At 41.7% G+C, this 20,296-nt stretch overlaps 1 protein-coding gene across 1 annotated transcript in view; it reads right to left on the bottom strand.

Moving 5' to 3' along the window:
- The window catches only part of LOC139685044 (FSD1-like protein), a 28,385-nt gene that overhangs the window by 4,588 nt on the left and 3,501 nt on the right, over nucleotides 1-20,296 (bottom strand). Inside the window, exons 2-11 of the mRNA XM_071581560.1 lie at nucleotides 18,616-18,708; nucleotides 17,050-17,181; nucleotides 16,377-16,478; nucleotides 13,816-13,838; nucleotides 10,719-10,840; nucleotides 7,122-7,331; nucleotides 6,551-6,812; nucleotides 5,642-5,674; nucleotides 2,370-2,467; nucleotides 983-1,234 (exon numbers count right to left, since the gene is read on the bottom strand). Of these exons, the coding sequence (XP_071437661.1) occupies nucleotides 983-1,234; nucleotides 2,370-2,467; nucleotides 5,642-5,674; nucleotides 6,551-6,812; nucleotides 7,122-7,331; nucleotides 10,719-10,840; nucleotides 13,816-13,838; nucleotides 16,377-16,478; nucleotides 17,050-17,181; nucleotides 18,616-18,708 (1,327 nt within the window). The remainder of the gene's footprint in view (nucleotides 1-982; nucleotides 1,235-2,369; nucleotides 2,468-5,641; nucleotides 5,675-6,550; nucleotides 6,813-7,121; nucleotides 7,332-10,718; nucleotides 10,841-13,815; nucleotides 13,839-16,376; nucleotides 16,479-17,049; nucleotides 17,182-18,615; nucleotides 18,709-20,296) is intronic.

Genomic DNA, 20,296 nt, shown 5'->3' on the forward strand with positions numbered 1-20,296 from the left:
CTAGGCCGAAGCTGTCAGCTGACTTGAGCTGGGCTGAGCTGACAGCTGACCTCTTGTAGCCAGTAATTTTGTATTCCATACCACATTATGACATCATCTCCAGGAAAGTAGGAACCAGTGTGGGAGTGGTTAAGGCGGTCGCTTCTCAGCCCTCCTCTGGGGAGGACGCACGATGCTGTCCCAGGGGGGATGGAGAGGACCAGGCCCACCACTGGCTCACAGGGTACCTCAGGAAAGTAAAATGTCTTGTTCTGGGTCTCTCCTTTCTGCTTGGGTTTGTCTCCCTGGGGAATAAGCTTCTTCTTAAGTAATGTGAAGTTAGGACAGTAGAATTTGTGTGTTCGTTAAGAAGTTGACGTGGGGAACTTGTTGTTGTAGACTTGTGTGAGTGTATATTTGTACTCTCTTCTAATTGTCTCTTTCTTTCTGTGAAAAATATATGTAGATTTAGTATAAATGCAGTTTGAAGTGTTTTTTTTTTCTTTCCCCTCTCTTTTCCTCCCTTTCCCTGGTGTTAGGAGGGAGGCTTTTCTCTCTGTGCTTGGCGGGGTTGGCAGTTGCTTATCTCAAACCAAGACACCAGAGAGGGGGTGGATTCCCCATACCTGGAGGTTTTTAACCTGAGCTTGGCCATGGCACTGAGTGCCATGATCTGGTAAAGGGACTGGAGTTGGACCAAGGGTTGGACTTGATGATCTCGGAGGTCTTTTCCAACCCAATCCATTCTGAGATTCCATGAAAGGTCTCCAGAACACACTATGTACAGTCCACAAGCCTGAGAAATTCACAACCAGTAGCTCTGCCACACAGATGAACTCAGGGTGTTTGGCATTACAAGAACTAGTACACAAACAGCTCTGTGTCTGTTTTCATAAAAGACTCTCATGCTGGGAGTAATGTACTACTTCAGCCTTTCACTGCCCCAATTCCACACAGGTAGTCACCTAAGTTTTCACCTAAATCCTTCCAGATTGTGATTTACCTCCATCAAAGTCGCAGTATACTCCTATCCTGTCTGGAACAGGGATACCAAGAGTCTTTGCTTTATTATTATGTTTGGCTGAAAATGTGGTTTGCAGCCAGTTGTTGACATGGATGCACCAGCTTGAATTAGTCTTTCCCAGCTGGTCAAATTTCCCTGGGTTTCTGTGGGTGACTCCCACGCTGTAGGATTTGCAGTCCTTCTGGGCTCTCACTTTCCAGTAATGCTGTCCACTTTCAACAGCAGTGTCTCCTACCAAAAGAAACATATTTAGTTGCTATAACTGAGTGTACCTTACACTGCTGCCTTCCCTAGAGGACCAAGTGATGCCTCCTCTGTTTTACTTTAAGGGATAAAAAAAAAAGGAACTCGAAGATGAAAAAAATTAATTGTACAGTATAATATATATCTATATAAAACAGATTCTATTTCCATTGAACAGCAGTGAATGTCACTAAGAGCTTTGTAATAAAGAGCTTCAACAGACTCGAAGATGCTGCAGCACAGAATTCTGATGCTGTACAGGCAAACCCCGCAGGACAGTGTTAATTACATAGCCTCCAATAGTCACAAAATTTCCCTCCAATTCTTGCCTTGATGGGGGGAGGGGAAGGGGGAGCCTTTATTTTACTTAGGGCTTATGATGCTTATTTTGTTTATGCTTATTCTACTTATGGTCATTTTGTTTATGCCTATTTTGTTTATGATTATTTACCTAGGACTAATGATCATACTTATTTTCTTATTTTACTTACGCTTTTATACTTATCATGGAATTTGCTTGGTAATATGAAGTTCACTGTGTAACATGTAGTGAAACACTCACTGTCCTTGAAGGTGAGATACCAGGGGGCCCAGGCCAATTAAAACAGCTAGGATACCCCATGATAAATCAGAAAACATGTCAAAAGAACAAGATAAGTCCAATTAGACCTACTAAAGTTGCCAACAAGACTGGTTTGAACCAGTTCTGAGCAAAAGGTAAAAAGTTCACAGGAGGAAGATGTCTTACTTCATCCCTAAAGACCCCTAATGAACACCATTCTGAATTACCTGGAGAAACAGCACAAGTGCAAGAAGGAGTGGCATGAGGAGGAGAAAACGAAAGTCAGTTCTTGAGGTCATTATAATAACTCTGCCTTCTCTAAGAAAATAAAGTTTATGCATGAAAGAAAAATAAATATGTATAACTTACTTGCATATAAACCCTTTGATAGCTCAACCAGGTGCACATGTTTTGGAGAAGCATTCCCTATGCATCCTGGGCTCAGAATAAACGTACCTCTCTACAACCTCACTGGATTATAGGCTTTTTATTCTGCAAAACAGCCTCACCTGCCCTTTCCACAGCATCACCCCCCCAGCAGAGCAAACAAGGTCCCCTTACCCAGCACTGTGTAGGACTCCCCAGCAAAGCGGTCCCTGCTGCCCCTGGCTGAGGCTCGGGGGCTGTTGGTGCCTCTCTTCGGAGATGCTGCATTGCTTCTGAAAGGAGATGAACCGCTCAAGGTTTGGACACAGTGACAGAAAGGTGCATTTAAGCGTTCCCAAGTCAGTCAGAGACACACACAGCTATTGAGAAGACACATTAGTTCAGCCACTTAGTAGCTCTTAACAGCTCGCATGCACAAGGACCGAGGGAAGAGGTGACAGACACAAAAACAAACCACAAGATGTTGTAAGGAACAAGTTCAAAGGCAGCTGAGAACAGAAACAGGAGCAGGGGTAGGGGGAAAAGCAGATGTGTGGCACATGGTTTGAATGAAAGGCACTTCACACTGAAAAATACACTAATGAGCAATCAGTTGTATAAAAGAGTAATTTTAACCTAATGAGGCTTTCAAACTTTTCTTTTTAACCTGGTTAGGCCCTCAAAAATAATTCCCAGCAATTTAATAATTAAACCAAGTGAAGGCTACGGGCAGTATTCCCCAGGAGCCAGAGAATCACATCTGATTACTATTTTAAAGGCAGTCAGTAGCAAAGAATTTTAACTTCTCAGAAACAGCTATGCAGTTTAATGGCATTGATGAAAATCCCCGAAATAAGTACAAAATTGGTCTCTGAAATACACTTGAGAAGTCATTTGCATTTCTCATCCTCTGCAGTCTATCAGACATTCACCTTAGAAGAGTTACCACACACCAAATAGTTTTCTGTCCAACTTCTCCTTCCGCTACAATTCGGTAAAGCTCTTTTCTACTCTAATGTCCACTAATGCAGTGGAGTTCAGCTTGGTTCCTTTTTACTTCATTCAACACGAAGTTCTCTGGATTTATTCTCAAATACCACTTCAGAAAGGGTTAGAAAATGCCCCTTTTCCCTGATACCATCATTAAAATAAGGTCACATGGGAATCAAAACATGAGTGATCCTGAGGTGCCATACATAAGAATGCTAAACTCTAGTTCATCACTGATTTTCATTCCAGTTACAGAATTCTACAAGAAGTCACTGATGAAGATTGTTCATCACCATATAGCACATAAATTTGACAACACTGATAACAAGACAGCTCTGCTTCCAAACTGCACACAAAAGAATTACATGAAGGGGGTAAGTGTCTGTAGTGCAGGGGCACCACATCAAGTGCTTTTCAATGTTGTAGACATGGAGGATGCTGCAGTTTACTTACCAAATAAAAAGTTAACAAGTGATAGCATGAAAAAAAAGCAAAAAGCAAAGGCAAGAATTAAAGCATCATTTCAGGGGGAACCATCCCTCTTTGCAGATTGCATCCTGCTCCATGTGCATCAGACATCATCCACTCACACGTCCAACAAATGCTGCTGAAAGTTTTTTATTAGATTCAGTATAAATGAGTTATGCAGAAAGCAATGTGGCCATTTAGAGAATCACCATGAGAAAAAAATGCAGGTGCTTTGCTGGTAATTTCTCAAGGTTAGGAAAGCATTAAAAGGTTCTCAACATCACTTCTTTTTCACAAGTCTGTAAATGGCCATTGCGTGTGCTTTGTCCTCTCAAAATCTAATAGCCTTTAAGAGTTGAGAAAATTACATTAAATATTTGACATAAAAGCTTCAAAAAAACCAGTTTTTCAGGCTTTTTTTTTAAATTTTTCCTCACAGTGCTTAATTTCCCTTCCAGCAGGAAAAGGCAGGAAATTTTACAGCAGAAAGTCAGTTTGGTGCCCTTTTTCCAGTACAGCAGAGTCTTCATCACCCAGTCACTGACACATTTCTCCCACTATTCAGTGGCCTGATACTCTGTCTCGTGGTTAGGATTGCTGCCTACAGGACTGCAGTCAGTCCCTGTCTCCTCATCCACTTCAGCACAGAAGGTGTATTCCAAGCAACGTGTATTCTCTTCTGGAGAAGAAAGGTCAAGGGAGGGACATCTGAAATCATCCAGAGCCTTTTTTCTAGTCTAGTAAGTCACAGGTAATTAAGCACTTGGTTGCCATTGTGTTTTCCCAATCCCTACAAACTGCAAATTTTTTGTTTAGAACAATTACAGTACAATTTTTTCCCCATCTACTATGGAGCCAGCTCCAAATTTCCCCTGCAGATGGTCTCAACAGGCAACAGAAGCCTCCTACAAGAATAGAGCTCATCTAAATCTCCTGCTAGAAAAGGGTGGTTGAGATTTAAAGTTCAACATGGGACCTTCTACCAAAGCAGCAGCAAGAATTAGGGAAGCTCTTTACTCTCAACTAGAGAGAGGCCAAGGTACAAGATTCCCAGACTTGGGCAAGTAGGAACATCTCCAAGACATTTTTAGAACTTAGTTTAGCAGAAGTTGATGGATTTGTGGAGTGGAACTACTGACACTGCACAACTTCAAGAGATTGTTTTGCCTGCACAAACTTTTCCCTCCTGCTGATCTCAAGCCAAAGAGAGATCAATACAAGGGAGTAAAACCTACAAGAAATTGGGATCCTGGGCATGTCTTTGGTCCCCACAACTCTTAAACCAGCAAAAAAGAAAAAGAGAGCAAACATGGGAGAGTAATTTCTCAAAAAGGACTATTAGAAAACTAATGAAAAAGAGTTTGCACTTAAAACCACAACTCCAGGAATAGGAGAAAATTTTACCTAAAATCTTTCACATCTCAAAAAAGACACTCTCTCATTTGAACAACTGATTCTGCAATTAGAATTGCCATGAAGCCTTTGACACATCAGGTTAAATTTCACCCTTTTTCAGGATGTAAAAGCACTTACTTCTTACTCTGCTGTCCAGTGACAGCTACAGAACAAGTTCAGATGCAAAGAGGTTTTCAGAGTCAAAAATAGGAACCAAAATACTTTAAAGTTCTCAGAAAGAAGATCTGTACCACATTTTAAAAATGTAATGAGACATCCTGTGCCAGCAGGTTAAGTAAGCATCAGTATGTCTGTCAATAACAGTGATCTTTGTATCAACATTAAAATACAAAATGCTCTTCCAACCATTGCAAATCAGGTTTCCTACACACAAGGATGCATCCTGCCAGAAAGACTCTCTTCCAGTCACTGAAAAATGTTTAATAATCTCTATGAATCCAAATTAAACTTCAAAATAATTTCTAAAAGCATATGTGCACTGTTACTGATAAAGGCTATTAGATTTGTTTCTCATGGCATCAAGCAAAGGGAAGTAGCAGAAATTCCCAACAAAACTAGGTGCTACGTCCTAGGAATAAGAGGGATATTATCACCTTCTATTGCTCTTCAGCAGAGGGTTCTGGCCACTGTCGACAGAAACAAATAGGCATTAAGGAACTGTTCTATTACTACAGTGAACTATCCCCATTTTTTAAAAGCCAATTAAGGGACTGGAGCCCAGAAAGACAACTGGGTTTGCTCAACCTGAGGAAGACAAGAGCAAATTGCTGTCATTAGTGATGTAACAGGAACAGAGAAGATAAAGTCAGGCCTTCCTCAGAGGGGTGCACACTGAGAGGCACCACTGGAAACCCCAGTCAGGGATCAGGATATTCCTTCCCTCCCATGAACGTGGCCTGGAATGGAGGGCCAGCAAGTTAACACATTCTTCATCCACACCTCCTTCATCCTTGGATATATTCAAGGCTCAGCCAGAGCAGACTGACCTAATAATGTCCTTCCAACAGTATTTATTCAGTGATCCAGAACAGCACACAACTAACAACCTACCAAGAACTCTGCTGAAGTTACTTAAAAAGAATTTTTTCTGCTAGTTTCTTTAGGAAGCCATCCTTAGCAGTCCTCAGATCAACAGACTTCTGACACAATGACTACCAACCTTCAGCAATTTCAAGTTGCTTATTTTATTAATATTGAAAGTGATTAGAATCTACAGCTAAGAAAATAATTTAAAAAACCCCAAACTAAAAACTTTCCAGCACCTTCTAGTTGCAGGAAGCTGCATCTGTCACTAATAACCAGATAGCTACACCTCCTGCTTAGATGCCCCAAGAGTCCTTCAGCCACAACATCCATCTTTCCCTTGCTGTGTGCTGGCATGATGTAGCAGCACATGGTCCTGTCCATCCACAGTTCAAAGCAACCCATGCCAAGCTCTGCTGGAGAAAGTCATTATCCCATTTTCCAGAGTCTGAATGCTCTAAGGACAGCTTTGTGCCAACAAGTTTCTTAATCCTCCACAGAAATGGTTGTTTTCCTTTCCACTTAGGATGTGTTTCAGCAGTGCTTGTGCAGAAGCAGATTCAACATGCAGGTTCATAAAGAAGGCAGAAGAGTTTAAGTACAGGGTTTTCACTCCAGATAATGTTAACTTTTCAATTTTACCTTTGGTTTCCAGAGTCACAGGATCGGAGTATTCCCCTGCCACAGCTTTGTTGCAAGCTTGTACTCTAAGGTTCACAAATTTTGTATCAAACTTCAGACCTAAAAAGTGAACATTTAGAAACATTAAATTATATTGATTACTGACAATTTTGACAGGATTAAGGACTATTACATGCAGCTGACTTGCATTTATCCCAATCTGCAAAAAAACACACTTAAATATCAGCTTGAACTTTAATTAACACATGATTTTTTACAGAGCCTCAAAGTCAAAATAAAGGATGGAGCTATTACTGCACAAAGATAATGGAAACTTCAATACATGTAGAAAAAGGGGCATTTTGCAAAACTTCCAAGCATAAAGAGTTCTACTGATATTCTTGGGTTGGAAGTTTGAAACACCTTTACCTGATAACGTGTATTGAGTAGCTTTAATGTAGTCGATCAGTTCCCAATGCTGTTCCCCTTTTAGTCGAGGGAGCCCACCAAAGTTGGTTTTCCGGTACTCCAGCACAAAATGATCAATTCTGCTGTCTTCTTCAGGCATCCTCCACGACACTGTTATGCAGTTATCAGCAACCAGACACGCTGCTACATCTATCTCTGGAGCTTTAGGGACTGCAGAAACACAAACACACAGACCAGCTGAAAGAGGAGAATGGACTGAAAGTGACTTTATTCTCCTTGGATTTACAGAATTCAGAAGTTATCCCTGGCCTAGTAACACTCCTTTTTTTAGAGGATCTTTTTCATTAGCAAAGCATGATCAAAGACAAGGCTTATTACCCACTTTTTCCACCTAACATGCTTTTTACAAAATGAGAAGTACCCATTAGCTCGAGAGGGAGTATTTGCATCAAGTCTTCCAGATGTTTGCTTTATTTTTAAGTTGGGCTCATTCCCTTATGGAAGCAGCAAGAAGGAATTCCTGTGTAGAGTGGGCATACAGCTGTGAACCTACATTTAAAATAAACACCACGGAGGGAGAACATTAAGAAACAAACTTCTGTTTCTGAGTCTTTGGAAGGTAAGCACAGTTGCAGCCCCCACACAGCATCACTTATATTTGCTATAAATCACTGCTTAGCACTACAGACAGGGTAGTATTTCCCACTAACCACTCCACAGTTACAGAGTTTTCCTTCCTTTTCACCCTTTGTCTTGAAAGAAGAGGAAACAATTCCAAAGATCTACTAAAGACTGAAATTTTGTTTATATACAACACAAGTCTATTTCCAGGGAATCAAGGGGGACTCAAGTCTGTGGACAACCATTTGCAAGAGAAGGTATTTATATACTATTTGTAGTGTCTAAAGCACATTCAAGGGAGACTTTTGCTGGAGGAGTGCCAAAGAGTTTCTGTTTGCATTTTTGGAGAAAAAATCTGCCAAAATCTTTTCCTTTGTTTCAGCACTGACAAAAGCCTGAAATAGACATAAAAGTGGCCTGCAAGTCAATGTATCAAGCAGGAACATCCAAAAAGTGTAATACTGATGCAGCTGTGGAACTGACAGACCTGCAGATTTCTCTTTTTTATCAAAAATCATCTCCTTTCAATCCACTGGAGCCCTTAATTGTGCTGTTCTGCAGAGGTCCCAGTGACCAAGACCTAATTCCATGTTTGCCTTTATGCAGTTTTCTGCATAACTATTTCTTGAATAGATTGGCAGCCATGGTTCCCCTTCACAATGACTGATGACAATCAGCTTTACATTATTTACGGCTGAGACATTTAGAGATGTAATTTTACCACCTAGATACAAAAAACACCTCCTAGAGCTATAGCAGGTCCACTAGAAGCAGAAAGCCTAATTTGCTTTGGGAACACTCCCTTCACACCTTCTCTTCATGATCTATTCGGTATTTTAACCCAGCACTACCAAAGACACCCTTTTACCCTCACATCCCTGCAGCTCAAGCCAAGCAGCAATTGCACTGAGACTGCTGTGACAGCTTTACAAATGCTTCAGAACTAAGCAGCACAGAGGAGACTTAAAGCAAAAAATACTCAAGGCTGCACTGGTTCTGGCTGGGACAGTCACATTTCTTCCCAGAGGCTTGTGCAGGGCTATGCTTTGGCTTTGTGATGAAAACAGTTTTGATAACACAGGGTTTTAGTTATTTAGAGCTGCATCAAGTTCTCTTCTGCTTCTCACATCGCCCTGTCAGTGAGGGAGCTGAGGGAACACAGCCAGGAGAGCTGACCCCAGCTGACCCAAGGGATATTCCTGACCAAATGATCCATACCCAGCACATAAATTAGGGGGGAGAAGGGGGGAAGGTGGGAGGGATGTTCAGAGGGATGGCATCTTGTCCTCCTGAGTCCCCATGACTGGGATAAATTCACCAGCACAGAGAACTTTTGCTTTACCTTTTCATCTGTGTTTATCTCAACCCACAACTTTTCTGCCTTTCACCCTTCTCATTCTCTTCCCCAGCCCACCACAGGGAGAGTGAGCAGCAGCTGTGGGGTGCTGGGCCTGTCTGCTGGGGTTAAACTACAACACAGGCTCAGGTGTTAATGACATGCACTTGACATCAAATTTCAAAGTCATCCAGCAATAATTTCAAATTCATTCAAGAAATTCCCTTAACAGGAAAAAGCAAAATTTAGGACAAGTAATTCAGTGGCTTCAAGTTCAGCCACTTACCCCAATTATTTTTGTCTTAAGATACCAGATAAAGAGTCTAACAGGTGACCAAGCCTTCAGCACAATTGTGGTACACAGTGTTCAAATTACCACACCACCAAACCCATTTTCACCCTCCTGCACTAGGACATTATTATCTCCTGATGTGTGAGGGCCTGGCAATGCTCAGTGCAAATTTGTCTGCAACATTTTGATGTCTGAGTAATTTGAAAAGCTTGGCACTACAGCAGAAAAAACAAGATTGATACTGAGACAGTCAAATTTCCTGGGAAAAAAAAGGCCCAAACGATTTTAATTCCTTTGTATTTGACAAGGAAAATGCATGTCTAAGAAGGGTCATACCTCTACGTAGACACAGCCTTTGTTCACACTTGCTGCTAGACAGGTGCACTGCCATCAGCTTACCTGCCCTGCTCCCTTAGCTGTGAAATGCACGGCAATGACTGACATCCAGAGTCTAAGGCTAGGAGGGGAATTTCTGCCTGGAAACTGGGAACTGTCTAAGGCTAGGAGGGGAATTTCTGCCTGGAAACTGGGAACTGTCTAAGGCTAGGAGGGGAATTTCTGCCTGGAAACTGGGAACTGTCTAAGGCTAGGAGGGGAATTTCTGCCTGGAAACTGGGAACTGACCTCCAGGAATAACACTGGGCAGTTCCCACACCTGCTGCCACACACTGCATCTGCAACATGCCAGGCAGAAATGCAAACTGATGCTGCCAAGGCCTTAACAGCTTTGGATTAGTAACCTAGAGATGGAACAATCTGCATCCCTGCCAGCAGGATTCCTGTCAATATATTCTTGAGAACAGTCAAGGGCAAAGTATTCTAAACAGCAAAGTACTATGAAGAAAAAGAAATTCAAGATATATACTGGCCTAATGCACCTAAGGCAAACAGGAATAGATGTATCAATATAAATTCTGTATTACAGTAACACCACTGCATTACTAGACTCTCTCTCTCCTACCATTTCACCACTCTTTTAAGTGACATATTAGTCTGCATTTCCATCCCTAACAGTACTGCAGAGGAGCAGCACTTTGGAGTGCCACTCAGCATCAAAAGAAACTTCAGGTAAATGCACAAAGTACAGAGAACTGACAACACAGAAAAAACATGGTCTGGAAGACTCATTCTCCCTTCTGAAACGCTGTCTTATCTAAAAATTAACACAATAAAACCAGAAAACTCTCTTATCCTCAAGCTATTCCATTTAACATTCAATGAGTAAGAACGAGTTGAGGTGCTGTGACAATGAGGCTGCAAGAGGGGTGGGTTTCTTCTGTCTGGTTGTTTTTAACATAGCAAGTTGCTCATGGAATAACAAATTAAACCCACTGCACGCAGTTTTTACCTGGCAAAAACTTCACAGCCTGGAGCATGCGCTTTTCCAGAGCAAAGTCCACCATCAAATGAGCCATACTGTCACTGACTTTGGGTTTCAGGGAGAGGCGGAACGCTGAAGCCACTGTGACACTGAAGTCAAGAAAGCAGCATTAGCAAAATGCATTTCACGTTGTTTAAGCCATTTTCCAAAACAGCAATCAGATAAATCTATTATCATTAACCTCAAACTACTGATCAAAGAGCAGAACATTCCTCTAACAGAAAACTTTACCATTTAGCACACTCAAAAATAAAAGTTTTGATAATGTGACTGTCTCACAATAATAGTGCAAGCTATCAGTTGTTCCATATTATTTGGCAAATAAATACTGGAGATAACTAGAGAAGAGGTTAAAACTGTTTGCTACTGAAAAAACTTGGATAAGAGGCAAAACAAAATTCGTAGCACTTGACATAAAATCAGTAAGTCTGAAAAATGGAAAGCATTTCAGACCCAGGATCATGTTTTAGGCATTTCTAAACAGCAGTGAACAAGCTGACTACGCTGACTGCATATCTGTGCCTGATTTTATCAGGAGATGGAAGAAATGTTTAAGCTGCAGATTGGAACATGCAAGTGTAAAACCTGTTTTACAAGACGCAACCTTCTGAACGTCAACAGAGGCAAGTTGAGGGTCCTGCACCCAGGAAGAAATAACCCCAGCCACTAACACAGACTGGGGATTTGCTGCTGGAAAGCAGCTCTGAGGAGAAGGGCACGAGGGTCCTGGCAGACAACAAGTTGTCCCTGAGCCAGCAGTGAGCCCTGGGGACCAAGCAGGTCAGTGGCATCTTGGGATGAATTAGGTAAAGCATTGCCAGCAGGTCAGGGAGGTGATCCTGCCCCTCTGCTCAGCCCTGGTGAGGCACATCTGGAGTGCTGTGGCCAGTTCTGGGCTCCTCAAGGCAGATGTGGAGCTCCTGGAGTAGGTCCAGAGGAGACTGTGGAGATGCTGAAGGGACTGGAGCATCTCTGTGACCAGGAAAGGCTGAGGGAGCTGGGGCTGTTCAGCCCCGAGAAGAGACAGAGAGGGGACCCCATCCATGTCTGTCAGTGTCTGCAGGGAGAGGGCAGAGGATGGACCAGGCTTTGCTCCGGGAGGCCCAGCAATGGGACAAGAGGAATGGGCAGGAACTGATGCCCAGGAACTTCACCTGGACATGAGGAAGAACTTTTCCTGCACAGGTGAAGCAGTACTGAACAGGTTGCCCAGAAAGGCTCTGGATTCTTCCTCACTGGAGATACTCAAGGACCATCTGGACACAATCCTGTGCCACGTCCTCTGGGATGACCCTGCCAGAGCAGGGAGTGGGACCACATGACCACTGTGGGCCCTTCCAACCAGACCCATCCTGTAATTCTGTGAAGCACAGCTCCCATTTCCACGTCTGAAATCTGAGCTCAGTACTTGTTCTGAATGCTCCCAAGACATTCCTGTCCTCCAACGACACTACCAGAAATAAGGACAAGTCTCTAGAATAGTTCTCTGACTCTGAAGACATGAGGCCACACAGGAGAATTTGAGTAACACTGATTCAGACAGCACACAGGTCCCAACTGCTTTAAAAAACCCCAAGATACTTAACTACAAAGTATTATACATAGCACAAAAGTCAGCTGTAAACACCTGAATCTATTTGACACCCACAGATGCATGGCACCTTTGGAGTACCTAGTGCATATCAGTTCCTGTGAGGCACCACATACTTCACTGGCATGTAAGACAGATTGTGTGCTAATCACAGATACACCCAATAATGGTGAAAACCAAAACAATCTGGTAGTGAGGAACAGGGAGGAAATACCAAGTTTAATATGAAAGACATATTCATGTCAGGAGTGACAAGTATTACAATTTTGGGATACAAGACTGAACTATGTACCACAAAAGACAAGCCAATTGATTTCCCAAGGCAGGGTTCACGTTCTGAGATTCTGCATGGGCTGCACAGCAAATTCCACTGTTCAGCCAGATGGGTAGAGTAAATCTCTCCTTAAGGAGGAGTAATCCTCTGATTAGCAGTAGGAGAACACCAGAGAGCAGTCAGCTCCAGACAGCCCTTTAACTTCTGTTCACACACGAGCCTTAGAGAACCACAAAGGATTAGGTGATACAGCATTTCAAGAAAGCAGAAGAGGATGTTTATTACAGATAAAAAGTATCAAGATTCCCATCACTGCCACTATCCACTATCTCTCTCATTTGTTAAGGACCATAAGTCATTACCCTTGGAAAAGTAAAGATTAATTTCTCTAGCAATTACTCATTATCCACAGAACCTCAGAGAATTTAGTCCATAAGACCAAGACCCTTCCTGGAAAAACCTGTAAATTGAAAGCCAACCCATTTGGTCCATAAGAGCAACATATGCTGAAAACACCCTGTAAGGTGCCTTCCAAAATATTATGCACATCACAGTAAGTTTTCTGAACCAGAAGGTCAGACTTTTGCAACATAGTGAACATTTTTCCAAGTGAAGGAAAAATGGCCCTAACATTTATTTGGAAACAGTCAAGTTTTGCTTTTGAAACAATTGTTTGAAGACACAGTTCAAAGAAAAGCTATCAGAAATAATAACTTCACTGTCATTAGACAGACTGATGCCACCAGAAACATTTTAACAGCTACAGGACTTTTTGCATTCAGAAGGAAAATGAGAGAACAAAAGTCTTTAAGCATTTTAAAATACATAGAAATAACAAGATATTCTCACAACTTAAAGGGGCAGAGTCAGCTTGAAACATCATTAAATTTCAGCCAACCAGTATTAAGAATAATCTTATTAATAATTGATATATATATTTAAAGACATAGTAATAATAGCAGCAGCTGATGCAGAGCTCTACTTCCCTGCATTAAAAGCATCTCTTTATTTAGAGATATGAAAAGCCAGGAAAAACCCTACATGAAGTTTTGAGTTCTCTCTCAAAAGTTGTCAGAACTAACACTTAGGAAAGAGTCAATCAATTTGACTTAAGCTGACTATGATCCTTTCAAAATAAATGCATTTTCAAGGATAAAGATTAATTCAAAGACAGAAAAGTGATAGATTTGGTACTGTACCTATGTTTGATCTGTCTGGCAGCCTTGATGCATGTCAGGGAGAAGAGAGAGAAAGCAGTTAGTATTTCCATGCAAGTACCAATGGCAGTAACATGCAAGAAGGCTGAGAACCATCTCTGCTGCAGTGCCCAGGCTTTAAGATCAAAGTGAGTCCAACATTTCCATCGCAATAAATTGTCCCATTAAGCACGTTAATAGCATGGGTTAGCATGGCAACAGCACATCACCTGGGACAAAACACTGATTCCAAGAGCCACACCAAACCAACACCAAATTACTTGACTTCCTGGGTGTCACTTTGTCTTTTTTAACCAAACTGATGCAGAGAAACCATCACATTTTAAAAGAGCTACAGGACCAAGTCAGCAACATGGTATTTTCTGTGAAGCTGTGAAGTGCTTATCAGTGGCATGTGACCACACATGGCTTGTTTGGCTACATGTAGGATGCATGCTCTGGTAAACAAGAAAAAAAAACAGGACTTGCTGTAACTTTTACTCTGAAAGTTATCTTACTTTTCCTAACAACACTTCCTAAAACACTCTCTCCATATGTCACTACTCAAAAAATCACAGGACAAAGTTCCTCCCAGCACTTAAATGATACTCCTGAAGCAGATGCAGAAGTGGTGATGACATTGCAAAGATAAACACTAACTGGCATTGGGAAAGACCAAAATCCCTTTCCTTCACCAAGAGGAGCTACAAACCTAAAGCCAAGTGTTTGTTACTGCTGAAGTAGTGATGGCTTAGTTATGTCTGCTATCCATGCTTGGAGTTAATGTCGCTACTCGATCCAGTTGCCATTCAGCTGAACTACTTTCCCCTCCAAGGAGGAGACAAGAAACCTCAGGGAGCTTCCCAGTTTGAAGTCAAAAGTGGAGACCTTCCAAATTTTTCACTAATTAAAAGTCATACTCAAAAAATTAATTAAAAAATCCTGTTGTCCCTGCAACAAAACCAATGGTATATGCCCAAAGTGCAAAGCAGAAAAAACCCCACAAATGTTTAAAATAATTTAGCTAAAGAGGTAGTTTTGTTTCACCTCAAAACAAAGTTATTGTAGGAGATGTGGGCTATATGACAGCTGTGGATAAAACAGAGCTACCTCACAACACCATGAGAGTATCCAAAGACAATCTGTGCCAACAAAAAGGGTCAGGGCTGGAGCTCTTCCTTCAGGAACACTTGGTATTCCTACTAGCAGAGTAACAGAATTATCTGCCTAATAGACAAGACAACGTTACCTTCAATGCCATATCCAAATGCAAAAGTGCTAGTTAGTGCAATACCAGTAATCATATCCTAGACATTAAGAGTTTACTGAGTTGGATTTAAGACTCAGACTCCAAATCTGAAGACATTTCCCCCCCTGCAAACACTCAAATAGCTTTCCTTAGTCTATTTGACTGGAAAAGAGCATTAGAGATACCTGAAATGAAATAACCTACAATAAAGTCAAACCCACACTCTGCACAGAGCTAACTCCATTTTTTCACACATCAATATGATAAGACAGGACAACTCCAGCTGAAGTCCTGAGAAAAATGCCCAACTTGGGAACTGTTGCTCCTCAAGGGAAGTAAATCCAAGCTGACACCCAGCAAGCAGGACAGCACACACACATGCCAAAAGGTAAAACTGACACAGTAAGACAGCCTGCCTGCTCACTCTTTCAGAAAGATTTGTGTCCTTGTTCCCCTTACAATGCAGAAAGAAAAAAAGTAATTTGGCCTTGGATTGGTGTGGCTGATCCCACTGCTGCCAGTAGGATTATTGTAGCAAGCACTAGAGTATTAAGTATGTGCAATATATGTGGAACTGTTTCATTAACTTAAAAGCACATTCTTCCTGTTAGACACATCACCTGATTTACAAATCTGCTGTGGTAAAGAACAAATTATCTGTGTTGGTATCACAATGCAAGGCCCAAATCTGGGCTCTTCTCTACACACGCACTGGAAGGTTTTGGAGAATACGCAGGAATTCAGTTTCAAACTGAACTCAGTTCTGAACTGAATCCATTTTGTAAGACCTTTCAGGACAGTACAGAGATCAGGGCTACAAATTAAAGATCCACAGCTTGTAGCAGGTTCTGCAAAACACATCCTGTCACCCACAGACAGAATCCAGAGACTGTCTGCAAGTGCCGTGGAACAGCACTGGGAATGGACAGGTCACTTGCCATGGCTTTGAGTGCCCACCATCACACATTTTCCATGTCTTTACTCGGCTCTAGAGAGATTTATTTCAACTTCACTGTTGGGGCTCATCGGTGCAAGTTTGCTTAACAATGACAGGTGTCCTGGAGAAGGCATTGCTTTCCTTCCCCTCTCACTCTGAGTAAGAAAAAACTCCTTATTAGAAATTGCATAAAAATTCAAGACTATACTGCTTGACTTGGCCTCTTCAACAGAACAATAACTGTATTTTGTGCCTCTCTATCCTTACTGTCAGTACACCTGGTAAGTTTGCAGTGTCCAGGAGGGTAATGCAAAGGGTATTTCAGATGGAGACAGACACCAACATCTGCCTCACGCCCATCTGCTCAAGGTTTTCTACCTCCAGGAGTTTCGCTGGGTTCTTTATGTCCAGTGACTGCACAGCAAGTTCCAGAAGCTCTTCAGAACTCTCCAGGGCGTGACTACACTGGCTAAGCTGATCCTGAAGCAAAACCAGAAAGAATAATTTCATGTATTCACATTAAAAAGGAAGTGGTTTATCAAGTACCAGTCCTAGAAACTACATGGCTTTGTTATGAATTTTTTAACAACTTCTTACCTTATATAATACAGGTGATTACCTCTGGCACAGCAACTAGAATTTCACTGTGCTTGACAAGTGCACAGTGATACCTGCCACATCCTGCAACTCCAGTGGGGAAAAAGCTGGACAGGTGGTGAAGTCTCATTTAAAACCCAGATTTAACTTCAAGGCCTGTTTCTCCCAAAAATCAGGACTCCCGAAGCAAAGAAATTAACACTTTATTTTCTTGTGCACTGAAATGTCTATTTACAGAACTGCACTTCAGCTATGAATGGCAGTGTTTAATGTGGCAGGAGCCTTCAAAAAGGCAGTGACTTTATCCCCAGCCAGCTCCAGAACTGTCACAGGACAATCCTGGGAATCAGTGTTGCTGTCTGACAAATGAGAACAGCAGAGGAACAGGAAGAGAGGAAGTTTGAAAGCGCTTCTACTCAGCTGCAGAAGTTTGCAAATGTAGTTACACAGCTACCTGCAGAGCTTGAATTTTACGAGCCTCTTCTTGCTGGATAGTGTTGGCCATACTCCCCTTCATCTCATGCAACACAGAATACAGACCATCAAATTCTTCATCCAGCTCACTGATTGCATTAGAAGAGTTTACCTGAGAAGAGAATCAAAAATGCTGTTTACACCAGAAACAATGCAAACCAGCCTTTTAGACTGAAATTCACATTACCACTTCAGAACTTGGGACTGCTCCTCAACTTAGCCACGGGGAACAGCACTAGGAGTGATGGACACATCCCAAGCATACTCTGCATCGGGACACTGGATGCTCAAATTCTATGATACTTCTGTGGCACTTCAATTCTAGGATACTTAAACTTGCAGAGAACCAGCATATCTGGCAGCTTTGTTCCACACCAAAAAAAGCCTTCAGTCCTTTCCCACAAGTGGATTCCTAGATGTCTGGAAGGAGGTAGTCATCCAGTTCCATGTAAAGTGATTTAATTTCATACTAAAAACTGCACTCAAGACACCAGTTTAAAGATCTGATGGACAATTTCCATTTCTGCAGTTAACTTGTCCCAGCTTTAGCATCAAGCAACTTATGGCTGACTGACAGACTAAAAGAACCTACACCTCATCCTTGTGTAGATGCTTTACCAACTGGGCCTAACTTTCAGCTTAAGCCCAACAATTTGCAACTACTGACAAGATGAAGAGAAATAACCCTATCTCAAGTACCAGGATGGTCCAGACTTCCAACATGAAGGTGTGCTTGGAACTTGATTCTCACAGCCCATCCCTTAGACTCCAACCCGTTTGGGACTAACAGAACTGTCCTCACCTCTCAGCAACAAGCCATGACCCTTAATACAATAATGTTGTAGTTTGGGATTATTATGTAAATTCTCTCCCCTGCCACTTAACTGCCCAGGCCAGCGGTTAACAAAAGAAGCAGTTAACTGTTGATGGCTCGGGTGGGGGCAGGTTTGTCTCTTTTGGTTTTTTTTTTTGGATATTCTCCCCAGTCTTGGCTTGGCAGAACGCGGGAGTGGGGGCTCCAAGGAGGCAGGCTGCCCTGCTGGTTACTGCTGGTTTTTTTTTTTCCTGGCTGTCTCGCTGCTGCCTACTCCGGACTACTTTTCGTGCCGTGCTGCTGCTGCTGCCTGCCTTGGATTTGCTGCTGGTTGCTCGTACCTTTCTGCTTCTTGGACGGGGAACACAGGGGGAAGAGACTGAGTCCATCTGAAAGCTCACTGCTCCTCTGTCTCTCTGGAGAGGGACTGAAACTCACTCTGCAGCCAGCCGGGCTGTGACATGGACACTTAAGTATAACCTTTTCTCCCGGAGGAAAACCTGCTGGGTTTTGTTGTTGTTTTGTTTTTTTCTTTCGCTTGTGGTGTTGGGGAAGTGGGTTTGCACTAGTCTGTTTACATATATATATATATATAGCAGTTATCCTTCTTGTATTAAAATTCCTTTTCTTAAATTTGATAAAGAGCGGTGTGATTATCGTGGAGGAGGCCCCTCCCCTGCTTGTGGGTAAAACATTTTGGTTTTTTCCCCTCAAACCAAGACAAATATATACCTGAACATTTGATATTGTATGGTTCAGCATGTCAATGAAGTGAATTTCATCATTTTTGTTCACCAGAGTACTGACAATCCTCTGCAGAGTCTCCTAGAATTACAAAAACAAGTGAGAGAAGTTGTAAAAGCGCTTTGTAATTTTTAAAATCATCATCATTCCAACAGACACAAAACCTCATCATAAACATCCCAGTTATGCAAATTCAATACACATTCAGATGGGATCAGGAAATGCATTTTGTTAGAAAAAAGAAAGTATTATCAAACGTCTAAGAAGCATTCCACAAAACAGAAGATCTCCAGGTGTTGAGGGGAAATCAAGAACCTGGTTTATGATACTCCACTGTGTCACATGTTTTGCTCTACACAAGAACACCTACTGGCCTCACCTTCTGGCACACACAGTTTCTCCAGATGACAAAGCCAGTGCTTGTGCAACACAAGAGAGAACCACCAAAGAAATTTAAAGGTGGCAAAAGGTAACCCAGAATTCAAACCTGCATGTCCTAGTGTCAAAAGAAGCTAAAGAAGTGTTAAATAAACAAGCTGACAGTTTATTGTATACACAGAATAAATCTGTAACAGCGATCTGTAAACTTGTTCTACAAGTGGCAAAATATTTGTGTGAATAGTTTCTCTATTCCAATTAAAAGTGATCTCAAAGAATAAAGCTTTCTGAGAGCTGAGAAAGGGAATCAAGGTCATTTCAGTGATGTACTAATCCAGATGTTCAAAAAGCAGCAGATTCAGTTTACAAAACACATACCAAGTGTGCAAAACATACACATCAGAATGTATTTTAAATCAAGTCAGACTGCCAAGTCTAATTTTGTTGAGTAGCCAGTCACATATTCTAAGACTTTGACAAAAACACATCCTTGTGTGGTACTTAAATCAAGCTGCTCAATGAAAGCTCAGAGCATATCACTGTAGTTAAGTAAAAACAAAGGACAAAGTGAGGAAGTGACTAAGAATTTTCTGTAATTTTACTTCAGGATGGTTGATAAGAAGTTTCAGAAGAAAATCTAACTCTAAAATGTCAGATTTGCCTCTTTAAAAAAGAGTAACTCCTGTGTAAATTATAATTAAGTTTCAATTGCTCAGTTTAATGTTGTTACTTGACAACATTCAGGAAATCATGGCATGAAGAAATAATAAGCACACTTTAAAAACAGACAGACCACCAGAGGGATGTTGCACAAGTCCATTCCACAAGCAATTCCTTAATAACCATGTACTATTTAGATCACATTTGTCTGCTGGAAAGCAAGAAAAATCTTATATCCATTTATAACATCCACAGTGAACCTCAATATCCAGTGTAAGGAACTTCTCCACTAGCCCTAAGCCATGCTCCTTCCTCTTTCTTCTGACCCCTTCCCAGCAGTTTCCAACAAACCTGCAATGAGGTATTTATTGGTTTGCTCACAGAGTTGAACAAGCAGAGCAAAAGTGAATTTTTTGTGCTTTTAGCACAGGTGTCAATGGTGTTATGTGCACAGGTAACAGACCCGCTGACACTGATGCAGTCAGGACTCTGAGAGCAGAAACAAGACCCTGGTTTCTCCCAGAAACAAGAGTACAGCAAGTCTTGATCACTTCATTACTGAGCCTTTTTGTTGTCTGGTGAAAACTGAGCACGTCTAAAGACAGTTCTGTGCACATTAGAACAGGAGATG

The sequence above is a fragment of the Pithys albifrons genome, chromosome Z (genome assembly GCF_047495875.1).
Source record: "Pithys albifrons albifrons isolate INPA30051 chromosome Z, PitAlb_v1, whole genome shotgun sequence".
In the NCBI taxonomy this organism is placed as follows: Eukaryota; Metazoa; Chordata; class Aves; order Passeriformes; family Thamnophilidae; genus Pithys; species Pithys albifrons.